The 17,525-nt window shown below is 43.9% G+C and overlaps 1 protein-coding gene across 1 annotated transcript; it reads right to left on the reverse strand.

Moving 5' to 3' along the window:
* Positions 1-14,702: 14,702 nt before the first annotated feature.
* Positions 14,703-16,570, reverse strand: LOC120711541 (zealexin A1 synthase-like). The gene is made up of 2 exons (XM_039997097.1): positions 15,568-16,570; positions 14,703-15,474 (listed from the first exon to the last, which is right to left on the reverse strand). Exons 1-2 carry the CDS (start codon positions 16,468-16,470, stop codon positions 14,845-14,847), a joined length of 1,533 nt encoding a protein of 510 aa, XP_039853031.1. The 5' UTR covers positions 16,471-16,570; the 3' UTR covers positions 14,703-14,844.
* Between the last annotated feature and the right edge of the window lie 955 nt (positions 16,571-17,525).

Consider the following 17,525-nt stretch of genomic DNA (forward strand, 5'->3'; position numbering starts at 1 on the left):
CAATAAGAAGTTGACGATGCGATACTTGGAGCTCATCATTCGGATTGTAATCGGGGTCTGGAATCTCAATGCGTTGCCTTTTAGCGCATGGAATTTCAGGAGAGGAAGGTTCCTCAAATGATGTTTCCTCATCAGAACCGTCTTCCCGGTCTGATGATTCGTGCACGGTCTTAGGGCTCTCATCTGGTTCCTGTGCCCTTCCTTTATTCATTGTTTCTAGATTTGAAACAAAAAACAGTTACAACTAATATTCATAAGACGTGTTATTGCTGGAAAAGGGGCTACTGAGTTTTATGCATGCCATTGCAGATTTTCAACATATATATACTAGTATAGGATGCACTGTTATTTGTGTAATAAGGCAATTTCTCAATTTTGCATAATAAAAAAAGTTTTTCTTTAATTATGTAGGAGCTGAGTATGCGCTAGGACCACACAAGAAGAAATAAGCCAGATTGGGGACATTAAGAGAAATTAAAACGTCTACGCATCCATGGGAACTATATACTGCTCTTAAAGAAAGGAGATCAGTAACTTTGATGACTAAAGCTAGCTAGCCATTCTGACAGAAAGATATAGAGAGATATCATATCAGTGTTTGCCCCCTTTCCAATTAAAAGTTCCAAGTGCGACTGTATATACAAACTTTCATGTAATTCATTTACAAAGAGGAGAGAAAATCTGTGAACATCAAAATACCATTTGGACCATATGTTCCTAACTAACCAGCAAATTCATGGTCGAAGAACACTAGCCAAATTGGTAAACAAGAATAAAAAGGACATGGAAAAGAACAATCATGTTACTACAAAAGGCTCTTCCAATTCGAGCTAGTTTTAGTTGCAGAATGGCCCTAGGTTTTTGGAACTGACTCATACCAAATGCTTAGAGAGGGGCGCCACCAGTACGAGAGAAAGAGGGAGGAGGGTATTATGTATTGGGTATTTTTAACAACGGCCAAGCTGACATCATCAGGCGCCCGTTTTTGAAAATAATTTTTAACAACGCCTGTGGATGATGTCAGCAGGAGCCAGTTTATGAAAACCATTTTTAACAACGCCCCCTGATGACATCAGCCCTGCCCGTTTTTGATTTTTTTTTCAATTATAGTGTTTGCATTACAAGAAGGATAATCTCTTAATGATTTTAGGAGTACAAAGTTGTTTATCATATAAGAATATAAGAATACACTAAGAAGCATTTTTTGTTAAAAAAATATATTATTAAAACATAGTGGTGTGAGACTTGTTTCGAAGCTTTTATCAAAACAAATACAATTGTGTAATCAAAATTTGATTTGGATGCTCGATTTTGAAATTACAACTTTTTTATTTCAAAATTATGTGCATGCACGTGCTTACGTCATCGTCATTTTTCATTCTGTCCTAGCCTCAAACCCATGTGCTCACCCACTGCATGCACTCTAAAAGTTCTCTCAAGATCTACAATTTTTATATAAAATTTGTCCCATCCGACTTCATCTGAAAAGTTATTATTTTTTCTTAAAATATGGTTGTTTACCGTTTTGGAAATGGATTCTTCCTATGAAGCATTTATGTGAACCACCTTTGGAAAATCCATTTGTAGAGGTCGTTCCTTATATGCCCTGTATTCTACAAGCAGCTTAAAGCTAACGATGTCGACGTACTACTACTACACACACACATATATATATATATATATTATTACGCATGAAACACGTGCAAGCCCTCTCTTCAAATATATTACCTCATTCACTACTACAGAAATGCTAATTTGTCCCGGTTGGGAAACCCTTTGTCTCGGTTTCCCAACCAGGAACGCCAAGCCGGGACAAAAGGGGGTCATTTTGTCCCGGGTCTGGCAACCGGGACAAAAGGCTACCTTTTGTGCCGGTTGGTAACACCAACCGGGACAAAAGGTGCTGCCAGCGCCACGTGGCTGGCACACTCTTTTGTCCCGGTTGGTGTTACCAACCGGGACAAAAGGTCCCGTTTTTTTCCTGTTTTCCTTTTCTCAATTCTTTTTCTATTTTAATTATACTTTTGCATTTCAATTAAACTTATGTATTGGAATTTAATGTGTATGATCTCCACTAATATATACATATACATATATATATAGTTACTTATATAATATTTGTCCTAGATAGTTTTCATATATAAATTAATTCACATATATATATATATATGTATACACATATCTATACATGTGAATTCCTTTACATATGAAAATGTCTAGGACCAATATTATATAAATATATATATACACATATATATTATTGGAGTGCTTATATATAATACATACATACTCATAAATAGAAATTTAATACATAAACACACATATATATTAACATAGGTATATTCGTTCTTAATTACATATATACGCGTATATTATCATATTTGCTGCGATTATCAATATTAGATAGTCCATCATAGTAGAATTCGCCTTTTGGATCGAGGACTTACTCAACAATAAATCCGGACAATTGTTCTTGAATCGCCATAATCTTTTCCTCCGGTATGAGTTTATCGTGCATCTCCTCGACCTATGGAAAAAGGGGATAATTAATTTTGACTAATTAAAATACGAGTTCAAATATTAACAAGTTTTTTACTTACTTCCTCCTACCAATCTGTCCAGGCCCTTGGAGGACCTACCAGACCATGGATGTTCTCGCATACATAGTATGCGCATAAATTAGTGCCTTGTTTTTGCCTCATACACATTAAGAGAGAAGAAATTATCAGGTATTTACATGAATATATAATAAAACTAATGAAACGTGCAACGAATCATCCAAGTGCGTACCGCAAAATCTGTCTTGATCTTCAATTCCTTGTCAAATTTGTCTGAATGATTTTTAGCGAATTGTTTCCAAATCCTGTGCATGATTAGAACAATTATAGTCAAGTAACAAAGTGATTCAAATTATCGGTCATCGACGGAGTAGTGGTAGAATTACTTTTTCATCATGTTAAGAAGATTTTCGTATTGTTCTGGATTTCTCCTGAATGAGTCCATAACCACGAGTAGGCTCTTCTCGGGAATTATGACAATTAGGACCCAGTGTTCACTGCAAGATTATACGGAGGCTGTTCTTGGTAGTTAAGGTTTAAACAATTCAATTACAGAATAGAAAGAGTTAGACGGAAGGAATAAATCACGCAAAGTTGTAAGGAAACAATATCATTTGCTTGTTGTGATGAACGCTTATGTACTTGAACAAGTTTTGGAATAGTTCATCGGAAGTGTCGCGTAGAATCCTCCAATTACAAGTAATTGGGTCGATGAAGCCGAGGTGAGAGTATCCCTTTCTCCTGCAAGTTTGTATCTCCATTCTACATGGTACCGAATAAATTAAGGGATCAGTATGTTGAGATAATGCAAAACAATACGTAAGGAGAGTAAACTACTTACAGAACCCACAAGCCGACCATAGAGATGTCGAGGTCCTCCTGATGGAATAGTTGGTAAATTTCTTCCCAGTTTATCCATATAATGGCCTCCCCCAGTAAGAAATCGTCATCTTTAATCTTTGCGCCCTGCATGAAGATATAATCGGCCATCGCATGCATGTAGTGCTGGTGCAGCTTATACATTTGCGTTGGAAGCACAGACACTACTTCGGGGGGTACAAGAGATTTGCCCAGCTCATACGTCCATTTGAAGACCACATCGGCCTTTGGAATATCTTCTCCCCCTGCAATTTGAGCCGCCGTCAGGTTTGATTCTTTCAAAAATGTAACAAAGTCTTGTTGTTGCGTCGTCTGTCCCACTACGAGAGGCTCTATTGATTGTTTCTTTTGGGTTCCGAGCTGTGGAACGTCGGACGACGACGACTTTGATTGTCTCTTCTTTTTCTCAGTAGTTTTGATAATTGTGCATTCGTAGTCTGAAGGGGGATCTCTCGGAATGAATTTTCTCTTATTTGCTTCGCACATTCCCTTAAAAAATTTCAAATCTATCGGATTTATCACTTTCTCGGGCTCCGGCTTCGGCTTTGGCTTCGGCTTGAAGTGCTTTTTAACTCTTTCTTGAGTTATCTGATCACATTCTTTAAGGCTCATGTCCCAGGGTTTAATAAGAGCCTCCTTAGTTTTCTTCTCCTTTTCCTTCTTCTTTGGAGGCTCCTGAGCCGGTGCAGCTACCTTCTTTGCCGGCGGCTGTTTCTGCTTCTTTGCCGGCGGTGGAGGGGGTGACCATGGAGGCGCCGGTGACGCTTGAGTGTTCATCGGTGCATGAGATGATGGTGATGGAGAATGTGCCGGTGAACCTTACCGAGACAATGCTGCCCTTGGGGAGTTTTGCGGAGATGCCGGCCTTGGAGAGGCATGCTGAGATGCCGATCTTGGTGTTTGATCATCCGACTTTAGGACAATGTAGCGCTTATCCCATAGGATGTAGCCATGAATGGCTTCTGCTAGTGTCCTCTCCCCATCGCCTCTAGGAACATCAAGCTCGAGCGTCTCCCAACCCTGGCACACCTGCTCCATGCCAACTCTTGTGTATCCTGGCGGAATTTGCTGCCCGTGATACACGTCGCCTGGTTGGGTTGGCATGGCGATACCGTACGCAACAGTGAACATTAAGTTCTTAATGGCAGTCTGCAGGTCACAAGGTGTCCGCTGGGTGATCTCATCCACTGGAAAGCGCTGCGGGGCCGTTGCTTCAACTGCGGCCTGGATCCCCGTTGGCTCGACGACGGCGATGTCTATGGAAGCGCATCTGCTTTTCCGCTGAGACAGATGATCGGCTGCGACATTAGGCTCTGGAGGCACCGTTTGCGCTTGCTGTTGCTGGCTCATTGCTATGGCCACTTGGTGTTGAACCTCTTCCTCCAATCTTTGATCATGTGACATGAGCCGTTCCTCTAGCCTTCGCAAGTGCTCCCGCTCATCATTCTTTCTTCTTTGCCGGCTTCTATATGATTCAATGTAATCCCTGAACCCATACTTCCACGGAACCACGCCTTTACCTCTTGTGCGGCCCGGATGCTCTGGATTCCCAAGGGCGTAAGTCAGCTCGTCCCTCTCTCTATCTGGCTGGAATGTTCCCTCGGCCGCTGCTTGTATGGCCTCCTGTAGTCTCTGGGTTGCTCGATGGATGTTTGGCCCATAGATGCAGTCACCAGTCAATGGGTCCAAGCTTCCCCCGTGACCATAAAACCAGGTCCTTGACCTTTCAGGCCAGTTCATGGTCGTAGGTTAGATGCCTCTGTCAAGAAGATCCTGCTCCATCTTCTCCCATTTGGGTATTGCAAGCTTGTAGCCTCCTTGGCCTAGAGTGTGATGGTACACTTTCTTCGAGGCGTTGTCTTTGGTCTTCTGCACCTTCTGAAGCCCAAGCTCTGAAGACTTGTATTCCACAAATGCATCCCAGTGACCCCTGAGCTTTTCGAGCTCGCCGGTAAATATGGGTGTGGTCCCGATCTTTATATATTTCTTCGTCAAAATTTTCTTGAATGATTGCAGCTGTTCGGCCATCTTACTCAGGGTCCAGCGCTTGCATATCTCTTCGGATTCAGCTGGAACCGTGAAGTTTTTCTTAAGCTCCCGCCAGCACCATTCTTTTTCTCTTTCGGGTACCACATCCCGTTCCTCGCTTGGATTGGAAGCTTTCCAGAGCCTGAAGCTGATCGGGATGTGGTCCCTTACAATACATCCGGATTGTCTTATGAATTTTTTGGCGGCAACTTCTGCAGTGATCGGTTCGCCATCTGGACCAACTTCCGTTATAATGAACCGCCCTTCCAGTTTTTTTGTTGGGCCTCGCTTCGTCTTTTTCTGCTGCGACGATGATCCAGACGGCTATAAAAAAATATTCATAGTATTCATATAGATTCAGATGAAAATATGATTGTCACTACAAATAAGTATAGTTGTGATATGTACATTAGCATTTTGTTCAGCAGCAGTGTCATCCTGAATAGATGGTGGCTCAATTCCATCACCGGACATATTCAAATATATGTCGGTATTGCTGTCATCATCAGCTTGTTCAGGGACATCTCCTTGACCTTCGCCAATCATATTCAACAAGAACTGTTCGTCTTCCGCGTCTGTGTGTCGCGGGTCCATCATAACTAAAATATGAATACAAATAAAACCCTTAAAAAAATTCTCAAAATAATCCACATATTTAGATCGGTAACGATTCGGTCGGTATCGGTAACGATCGGAAACTATCGGAAACAATTCGGTCGGTATCGGTAACGACCGAAAACTAACGGAAACGATTCGGTCGGGATCGGTAACGATCGGAAACTATCAGAAACGATTGTGTGTTAGCGCGAGTTTGCGAGCTCGAGAAGTAATATAAATGACATAATTAAATAATAAATACATGATAAATTAAAGGCTTCGAATGACATAATTAAATAATAAATACATGATAAATTAAAGGCTTCGAATGACATAATTAAATAATAAATACATGATAAATTAAAGTCTTTGAATGACATAATTAAATACTGAATATATGATAATTAAAGTCTTTGAATGACATAATTAAATAATAAATACATCATAAAAGAAATTCTCTCTAATTCTCTATTTCCTTCTCTATTTCTCTATAAATTCTCTCTAATTCTCACTATATCTCTATAAATAAAGAAAACACTATATCCATAATTGCATTCTAATAATGTCTCTATAAATCAATTCTACTTAATATATAATAAATAAAACAATATATCCATAATATAATTCTAAAAATATCTATATGCAAAATTGAATTCTAGTTAATATAAAACAGAATTACATAAACATAAAATTTGAGAAGAAAAAAGAAAATGCCGGCGGCCACACTCACACAGGGCGGCGAAACCTAGGGCGGCGGCCCTGGACGACGAGGCGGGGAGCTGGCGGCGCGGTAGCACGCAGCGGAGAGGGTGGCAGCGCGGCGGCGTGCAGTGGAGGCCGCCGGAGGCGGCGAAGACGAGAGAGCGCGGGGAGTGGAGGGCCGGGCCGGCGAAGACGAGGTGGCACGAGGCAGGGGACGGCAGCGCACCGGTGAGCGGCCTGGCGGGGTCGTCCAAGGCGGCCGGGGCGTGGAGGCGGCGGCGCTCAGGGACGGCGGCGAAGCAGGAGGCGCGATTGGAGACGACGGCGGCGCGGCGCAGATCAGGAATGCCCAAGTGTTGGAGGAAGGCAGAGGTTAAGGGACATATATAGGGGCCCCCATTTTGTCCCGGGTGAAGCCACGACCCGGGACAAAAGGACCAGACAAAAGGGCCTTTTGTCCCGGGTCGTGGCTCCACCTGGGACAAAAGGTGTTTTTGGGCGGGCCGGAAAAATTCTCATCCCGCGGCCCACCTTTAGTCTCGGGTGGATCTACCACCCGGGACAAAAGGGGCCCGTTTTCCCTCATTCCCGCCAAAATTTATGTTTGTTTTTGTTTCTTCTTACTTCTCTTTTAAAATAGGCTTTCATTTGTTAATTCAGTTAATAAAATTATGATTCCAAAAATTATGGAGCAAAATTACTTATCTCTATATAAACTTGATACATGCAACAAAAATAATTAATTTTCATTCAAGTGATTGGGTCAACGAAATATCTAACTTTTTTTGAAATCATATTTGTTATTTTGACCATGCAAAAATATATTAGGTGAACAAATTTTTTCAAATTGTTTCTTTTCGACAAAAAGTGGATTCTATCATGATATTAACGTTTAAAAAGTGAATTTTACATAAAATTAAGCAATTTGATGATATTAATGAGTACTGTGTGAGTTTGAGAGATAGTGTGTGTTAGTGAGATTGTGTGTGTTAGTGAGAGAGTATAGTGTGTTAATATGAATGAAATTTCATGAAATAAATAAAATTAGTTGAGTAATACATTATTGAATGAAAATTATAATTGAGCCTGGTAATTAAGTGAAAAATATAAAAAATGATATATATAACACATAAAGTATAATTGTACAGTACATATATAATAAAAGTATTCGAATTGCGATTACGTTTTTATACAATAATATAAAATGATTCAAGTACATGAAGGATTAGCGGTAACAGACTTTCTCTTCACAAATGTCCCTTGATTATGATCACGGCGTAAGCATGGAGCATCATCATTGGCTAGCAGGATGCATGGATCAGCATTTACTTCGAATGGTGGAATGGCAACAAAATTATTATATTCTTCTGACAAGTCTATCTTGTCCTCCACTCCAACGATGTTTCTCTTTCCTGATCGAACTATGTGTCGCTTAGACTCATCCTTTTGCATGTTTATCCCCTTCTTTGGCTTGCTGGACATGTCCTTAATGTAGAAAACCTGAGCGACATCCTGTGCTAGGACAAATGGCTCGTCTCTATACCCAAGATTATTGAGATCAACTATTGTCATCCCATACTCATCTTTTGTTACCCCTCCTCCAGATAGCTTAGCCCATTGGCAACGAAATAGAGGCACCTTGAAATTGGAACCGTAATCCAGCTCCCATATCTCTTCAATGTAGCAGTAATATGTGTCCTTTTTTCCATTATTGTCCGTGGCATCCATACGAACACTGCTGTTTTGGTTGGTACTCTTTTTATCTTGGGTTATCGTATAAAATGTGTTTCTATTTATCTCGTAACCTTGGTATGTTAAGATATTCCAAGATGGTCCCCTAGCCAATAAGAACAGTTGTTCACTTATATCCATGTTACGCATTAGATGCTTCCGCAAACAGCTGCAGAAAGTGTTCATGTGCTCACGTGTAATCCATGCCTCAGACTTTTCTGGGAATTTGGAGAGCAGAATTTTCTTGTGTTCCTCGATATATGGGTCAACTAAGGATGATTGTTGAAGAACCGTATAATGCGCTTTCTTGAATGAGAAATCATCTGTGCAGACATAAGATTTCTTTCCTAATGTACCCTTTCCAGTTAGTCTCCCCTCATATCGCGATTCAGGGACTCCAATCGGTTTAAGGACATCAATAAAGTCAACACAAAAGTCAATGACCTCCTCAGTTTCGTAGGCACTGGCGATGCTTTCTTCTGGACGAGCTCGATTACGAACACATTTCTTGAGTACCCCCATGAACCTTTTGAATGGGAACATGTTGTGTAGAAATACTGGTCCGAGGATATCAATCTCTTTCACAAGGTGCACTAGAAGATGTGTCATGATGTTGAAGAAAGATGGTGGAAATATCATCTCAAAGCCAACAAGACATTGCACCACATCGTTTTGCAGCTTTATCAAATTCTCTGGGTCAATTATCTTCTGAGAAACTGCGTTAAGGAAGGCACATAGCTTCACGATGGTTAACTGGACGTTATCAAGCAGAATCCCCCGCAGCACAACCGGAAGAAGTTCGGTCATAAGCACATGACAGTCATGGGACTTGAGATTTGTAAATTTCTTCTCTGCCAAATTTAAGATTCCTTTTATATTGGATGAGTATCCAGATGGAACCTTTATACTGCTCAAGCAGTCAAACATGGTTTCTTTCTCTTCCTTGCTAAGAGTATAGCTGGCAGGACTTAAGTATTGTCGTCCATTATCTCGCTGTTGTGGATGTAAGGCATCTCGTTCTTCCATATGTTGCAATTCTTGACGTGCTTCTACTGTATCTTTTGTCTTTCCGTACACTGCCCAGAATGCTATCAGGTTGACGCAAAAATTCTTCGTGAGGTGCATCACATCAATTGCATGACGAACATTTAAGACTTCCCAATATGGTAGCTCCCAAAATATAAATTTCTTCTTCCACATGGGCGCCATTCCGTTTTCGTTCGAAACAGGTTGGCTACCAAATCCCTTTACAAAAATAACTTCTAGATTTGTTACCATGTTGAAGACATCTTTACCACTACGGTGCATCGGTTTTGTTCGGTGGTCTGCTTGGCCTTTGAAATGCTTGGCCTTCTTTCGTACCGCATGCCTGATGGGAAGAAACCGACGATGACCCATGTATATAACCTTCTTACAGTGAGTCAACCATATATTATCGGTATCATCTAAACAGTGTGTGCATGCTTTGTATCCCTTGTTCGAATGTCCTGACAAGTTACTAAGAGCAGGCCAGTCATTGATCGTTACGAACAGCAATGCTCGTAGGTTGAAGTTTTCCTGTTTGTATTCATCCCACATCCGTACACATTCATAGCCCCAGAGCAATAAGAGTTCTTCAACCAATGGTCTTAGGTACACATCAATGTCATTTCCGGGCTGCTTTGGACCCGGGATAAGCACTGGCATCATGATGAACTTTCATTTCATGCAGAGCCATCGTGGAAGATTGTACATACAAAGAGTCACAGGCCAAGTGCTATGACCATTGCTCATCTCACCAAAAGGATTCGTGCCATCCGTACTCAAACCGAACCTTATGTTCCTCGCATCCAAATCAAATTCAGGGTATGTTCTATCTATTTTTCTCCATTGCGACCCATCAGCGGGGTGTCTCAACATCGAGTCTTTCTTGCGTTCCTCTTTGTGCCATCGCATCAACTTAGCATTATCTTTATTTCTAAACAGACACTTCAATCGTGGTATTATAGGCGAATACCACATGACCTTCGCAGGAACTCTCTTCCGGGGAGGCTCCCCCTCGACATCTCCAGGATCATCTTTTCTAATCTTGTAACGCAATGCACTGCATATGGGACATTTATCCAAATTCTCGTACTCGCCTCGGTAGAGGATGCAGTCGTTGGGGCATGCATGTATCTTTTGCACTTCCAATCCTAAAGGGCAAACAAGTTGTTTGGCTTCATACGTTGTGGTAGGCAATTCGTTGTCCTTAGGAAGCATTTTTTTTACAAGTTTGAGTAATTCACCAAATCCCTTGTCGGATACACCATTTGCCGCCTTCCATTGCAGCAACTCCAAGGTGGTGCCTAGTTTCTTCAATCCATTTTGACAATATGGGTACAACAACTTACGGTGGTCCTCTAACAACTTCTGTGACTTCAACCTCTTCGTTTCACTCTCAGTCTGCCTGCACATTGTGCAATGCCTGCCCCAGATCGTCGCTGGGATCATTTTCTGCTACATCTACTTTGGGCTCTTCCATGGGAATATCGTCATCGAATGCACCGATTCCAGCATTCCCGGGAAAGTGGTCGTCAAAATCTTCTTCTTCATTGTCTTTCATGGTAACCCCCTGGTCTCCATGCTTCATCCAACAAACATACTTCTCCATGAAATCATTTACGAAAATGTGGCTGTGTAGGATTCTTGAAGATGAGTAATCCTTGTTATTGTTGCAGTGAACACACGGGCAGCACATAAAACCATTCTGCTTGTTTGCCTCAGCCACAGACAAAAAATAATGCAGGCCATCAATGAATTCTTTCGAACGTCGGTCAGCATTATACATCCATTGCCGGTCCATCTGCATTTTAAATAAATCGATTTGAATTCTTTACACTTATCGAATAAATAAAATATATCAAACCTAAATTAAACTAAATGTAACATAACATGAATAATTAAAAGATCTGTAATATCCATCATACATCTTGATTAATTAAAAGGAGTACTGAATCCATTACAGAACTTAACAAAGGAGTACTGTACATAAACCTTAAAAATTCGGACAACAACACATAGGTTTTCAACCGTCTTTGCGTTGGAACGAAGAATGCTCTAACGGATTTCTTGCTGGCGCAGAAGAAGATGGCGGAGCTGAAACCTCCGAGTTTGGTGGTGACGAACCGTAACGCCGCAATAAATCCTCAAGATCAAACGGAGGTCCCTCTCCCCTTGCCATGCATTCTCTATATTCTTTTTCCAAATAACGGAGCATTGCCCTATGAAAAGCACTAGGTTTTCTGGACCAACGACCTACTCAAGTTGTGCCCTTCTCAAAAGAGTTATGCACCCTATAGCTTTTCCTAACAAGAAACTATTCTATGAAAGTAAAAGCACAAAGGTTGCAAGTATTAAATGCGGAAGCTTAAAGAGCGGGATAGGAGATAGCAAACTCTTGACGCGGGTGTTTATCCCGTGGTTCGGTTAGCCACAAAGGCACACCTACATCCACGTTGTTGTAGCACTCACTAAGAGTATTGCTACTCGGCCACCAAATCTCTTCCGTGAACACAATCACGGTCACCTTGGCCCCGGGTTCCACTAAGGAGCTTCTCCACAAAGTTTGGGGGTCTCCACATCCCCCGTACAAAGTGTCGTCGCCGCTCCACACCAAGTCGGAGGGTCGATGACGTTGCCGGCGAGCTTCACGCTCCAAGGTGCCGGCGCACCAAGCTCTTGTTTTGGTTCGCTAATGAACAACAGCACAAAGGCTCGAAGCCTTGCAATCTCACTCACTAAGAGCTAATCCTTTACACACCACTCTCAAAGTGTGCTAAGGGCTAAGGATATAATCTTGATGCTCTTGTATGGCTTGGAGATGTTCTTGGGTGTGTGTGGGGGTGAGGCGTACATATAGACCACCAAGTCTTGTAGCCGTTGCTCCAACGGTCAGCAGAAAATCTGTGTATCATCGGATGAACCGATGCCTCTGCTTGGGGTAGCGTCGGTTCATCCGGTCACTCTCAGACCGAAGTAGCCATTGAGCTTCTGTCAGCTGACACAGTGACCACCGGTTCATCCGATGCTTAGCCGTCGGTTAAACCGGTCACTCACAGCACTCAACTCTTCTGCTGACGTCATTACACCGGTGCTTTGCTCCGATGCATCACCGGTTCATCCGTGCTGAAGAATCTTCTTCTGGGCACTTTACATCATCTCTGGAACATAGTATGCCCAATGCACCGATGCCTTTCGTGGATGCGTCAGTTCAACCGGTGCCTCACAGGCTTGCATCAAAAGCCAGGCCATCGGATCATCCGACAACCATCGGATGCACCGATGCCTATAGCATCGGTTCTTCCGGTGCTACTGAAGTATCTCTGTCTTGATTTCTTTGACTTGGATTTCTTCACGGTCTCTTCAATTCTTGTTAATCGAAATGTTCACTTAACAACACGGAATCTAGAAATGTTCACTTAACAATAGTATTAATCCCATTGATTGCGTTGTTAATCGATCACAAAAATCACTCGAAATGGCATAAATTGTGCCATGTTCGTTTCAGGGAACCTGAAGGCCCACCTTTACTTTCTCCCCGTGGATGAAATTGGGTTCAGTTTCTTGTATTCCTCACTTCAAACGGCACATCTGCTTCTCATACTGTCTGTGGCCACGGTAACCAACTGAAGGTGAGATATTATTGGAGGAAAGCACGCCGAAAGAAGATCATATGTAATTTTCCCATCGTTCTATTGCAGAACCTGATGATCAAGCACTTTGTTTTCCTCCAACTCTCATTTTCAGTACCTGTCAAAGCACTTCAACACAGCCAACACTTGGCATGGGCAACAGTGAGGACGGGGAAAGAATGTGGATTAGACGTTGAGATGCTACTCTACATTGGCCCTGTTTGGATACCAGGGTTAGAGTTGGAGTTGGCTTTTTTGCCACTCTAACCCAAAAAAATCCAAACAGGGTGGGTTAGAGTGTATCTAACCCACCCCAAAAAACTATCCCCTCCAAGGGGTGCTTATTTGGGTTTGTAACGAATATAACACCATTTAGGTAGCGGAGGCTAGGCCGAAGGAGGGCGGCGCCGTCGAAGAGGAGCCGCCGGAGGGGATATGCCGGGGAGGGAGGGAGAGGGAGAGACTGGCACTGGGAGGAGGCGCAAAGAGAGAACAGTGGAGAGAGAAAGGGAAGAGGGGAAGAAAGAGGTGGCCACACCAGATCTGGCTAGAAAGATTATTTGAAAGAGCCAAATAATTGAAAAAGTGTTTTTATTGTAGTCTAACCCTTGCATCCAAACACCATTTTAGTTAGAGTTAGTTCAGAGTTAGTCATGAGCTAGAAACTAACTCTAACATGTAATCCAGTTAGAGTATCCAAACAGGGCCATAGTTGTGGAAGTGCAGCTCTGCATGCAGCCACTACGAAAATTATAGCTATCAAGAGAAGAAGATATCCTTGGGAGTCCACAAGAGTAGCTGCATTCTATTTTAATTACACTTGTCCTGTCCTAGCACCTAGCACTGTTGAAAAGCTGCAAGATACTCCTGGTTTGGCTTCTTTCCACATGCAGTTGGCCAGGCTCCAGTTTTTTTTAAGAAAAGGGGTGCCTGAAATTTTATTGCAAAAGATAACGATGTCTTTACAGGTTACAAGAGGCTAGTAAACTACGGCAAATATCGAGGCAAGGCTGCACGGAGGCAGCTTTACTGCCCTTCTGCACGAAATTTTACATATCGATAAATTTGTTGCTTACAACAAGATCTATGGACCGCTGAAAAAAATATCGGCTTGGGAACACACAAAGCAAAACATATGTACTCCCTCCATATAAGAAATAGATGACGTTTAGAACAGCGACACGGTCTTCAAAGTATAACTTTGACCGCTTATTTTTATAAAAATATTTGTTGAAAAGTGATATATGTATATTTTTATGAAAATGTTTCTTAAGACAAATCTATTAATATAATTTTCACATTTTCAAACTCAATAACTTAAAAATTGTTCATGATTTATATTCTCAATGTTTGACTCAAATCTTGTCCAAAACGTCATCTAAATCCTATATGGAGGGAGTAAGGTGTAAATGTCTTCTTATAATATATATTGTTCCCAAAAGTTAATTTATTATGAAAAAATGATGTGTGCTCTTTGTACATTTATTTTTTTGCTAGAATACTTTTATCTATAGTTTGGAACATCAGGAATCATATAGATTTTGGCAAAAAAAAATCGACTCATAAATATTGATTCTCCACAAAAGATATCAAACTAGTATAATGAAAGAAGATTATTCGGCACAAAAACAAACCATAAAGCACATAACATGACAAAAGTTTACCACTACACAGTACATCACAAACATGATCAGGACCTAGACGCCTGGCACAGGAACGCGAAGGATGGGGCGGAGCAGGAGCCTGGATTTCCGGTGCGCGGTGATGCCGAACGCCTCGGTCATGTCGAGCTTGGCGCCGCCGGGCACCTCCCAGTCGAAGTGGAAGAGGAGGCTGGCGAGCGCGAGCTCCATGTTGGCCAGCCCAAACCCCAGGCCAGGGCACATCCTCCGCCCGGCCCCGAACGGCAGGAGCTCGTAGTCGGTGCCCTTGAAATCCGCCGCGCTTCCGCCGCCGGCCTCGAACCGCTCCGGCCGGAACGCGTCGGGGTCCCCCGGCCAGTAGCGCTCGTCGCGGCCCAGCGCCCAGGCGTTCACCATCACCGTGATGCCCTGCGGCACGTCGTAGCCCAGCACGCGGCAGGGTTCCTGGCACGCCTGCGGGATCAGGAACGGCAGTGGCGTGTGCAGCCGGAGCGTCTCGCGGATGACGAGGGGCAGGTACTGGAGCCCCGCCTCCACGAGCTTCTCCTCCCGCACCGACCCGTGCGCGGCGAAGGCGCGTCGCACCTCCGCCGTCGCCCGCTCCATGACCTTGGGGTTCTGGACGAGCTCCGCCATGGCCCACTCCAGCGTCGGCGCTGTCGTCTCGCTGCCGGCGAAGATGTCCTGCGAGCAATCATACGGAGTGTCGATCTCTAAGTAATCGGTACAGAACTAACGGATCGGATTGAATTGATTGATGAGTTGAAGATTGCTTACAGTGATGGCGACTTTGATGACGTCTGTGTCGAGGGGGATCGGCAGCTCACCATCCTTCTGTACCTTTAGCAGCACGTCGAGGAGGTCTTCGACCTCGCCGCCGTCGCCACGCTCCATCCTCTCCAGGTGGTCCTTGATGATTTCGTCGAGGATCCCGAACGAGGTTTGACGGATCTCCTCGCTGCGGCGCACGGCGCTGCTGAGCCAGCTGACGATCCGGGATGACGGCCACAGGTCGGCTGGGTTGAACCCGGCGGCGAGCACGATGGCTTCGTCGAGCGCCCGCAGCAAGACCTCGCGGTCCTTGATCCGGTCGCCCATCGCGGCGCGCATCGTGGTGTCCGTGATGAGCTCGGACAGCCGCTCGCGCATGTTCACGGCGCGAGACTCCGCCGCCGCGGCGGCGCACACGCGCAGCATGACGGCGGCCTCCTCCTCGCGGACGGCGCGGAAGGAGTTGACGCGGCGCGCGCTGAGGAGCTTGGTGATGGTGATCCGGCGGAGCTGCCGCCAGTGGGCCCCGTAGGGCGCCATGATGATCCCCCGGCCGCCGTCGGTGAGCGCCCGCATGGTGGGGCTCATCGGCCGCGTCGCGAACACCGCGTCGTGCGTCCTCATCACCTCCCGCGCCGCCTCCCGGGACGACACCACCAGCGTGGGCACCTCGCCGAGCTGGAGCAGCATGAGCGGCCCGTGGCGCCGCGCGAGGTCACGCATCGCGTGGTGCGGGAGCTTGCCGATCATGTGGTGCAGGCTGCCGATGATTGGCAGCTGCCATGGCCCCGGTGGCAGCCGCAGGCCGTGCTCTGGCGCCGCGGCGGAGCGCCGGCGCTTGGCGAGCAAGATGACGAGCAGCGAGACGAGAGCTAATACGAGGTAGAGGCAGTGCTGGTGGTCTTCCATTGGTGTTGCTCCCAATGCAAGCTCCTGGTGATTGGTGTGGCTTTGCTAGCTTAGTAAGCTGCAACTTAAATAGCAGAGCAGTGAGTGGTGGTTCTCCGTAACCTAAAATAATAAGCACTGAGGCTAAATTGTTTATTGGTGATTGTTTGCCAGGTGGTTACGTGGAAGTAGCAGTGTAGCACCCAACTCCAGCTATCTTGGGGTCAAACCATGTGCGCTCCCTGCATGTTGATTGCCTCGGAATAACCGCCACCATGTGACTTCATGCGACGAGTCAAACATCGAGACGATGGTCGGGAATATTTCTACAGAAAAAATATATTTCCTGATTTTATATGACCAATTACAACCAATAGTAGAAAAGGACAATTAATTTCAACATTTTTAGATTCACATTGTTCTCGAAATTCTCTAATACCGGTATAGGTAATGATTTTGTGAAGCCATCAGGAAGCCATGTGCTCAAATTTTAGATTTTTGTGAGAAACTCGTTTAAGGATTGAAGCCAAATTTCAGAATTGAAACCACATACGAAGCTTATGTCGGTTGGGCCGAACCAGTGGTCGACCAAACCAGCACCGACTCCCATGTTATCATTCCATTGCATTTTTCAAACTTCGGTGGACGACAAACAATCGATTGAAGAAGACGAAGAGAGAACTCTTCGATGTAATTTTATTTTCTTTATGTCGTTGTCCTTCTTTTATGCCACCAATTATTTACTTGATATGAATCAGATATGAGACACCTTATTGGTGTCTTTCTAAAAAAATAAAGAAGGCGGCGAAGATGAGGGTAAAGTACGTATCCATGCTGCCACGTATGCCCAATATTAATTTTGGCTTCGAAGTGACGGGCACGTATAAAGAGAATATTCTTGCCGCTGTCTTTGCATCATCCTGTATGTATACTTCTGATATGGCAGCTTCTTAACGCCCCGGCTCGAATGAGGAAATTGTTTGAGCTGGCTTCCGTTTCTCATAACTTCCTATGATATTTGTTACTTAAAGAAATATATATATAAATTTTAATTATCAGCCATTTTAACTTTTCAA

The sequence above is a fragment of the Panicum virgatum genome, chromosome 6K, assembly GCF_016808335.1.
Source record: "Panicum virgatum strain AP13 chromosome 6K, P.virgatum_v5, whole genome shotgun sequence".
In the NCBI taxonomy this organism is placed as follows: Eukaryota; Viridiplantae; Streptophyta; class Magnoliopsida; order Poales; family Poaceae; genus Panicum; species Panicum virgatum.

Coding starts and splice junctions, on each gene's coding strand:
- LOC120711541 (XM_039997097.1), bottom strand. CDS start 16,470: ATGGAAGACCACCAGCACTGCCTCTACCTCGTATTAGCTCTCGTCTCG. Junction 15,475..15,567: donor TCATCAAAGTCGCCATCACT/GTAAGCAATCTT, acceptor GATTGCTCGCAG/GACATCTTCGCCGGCAGCGA.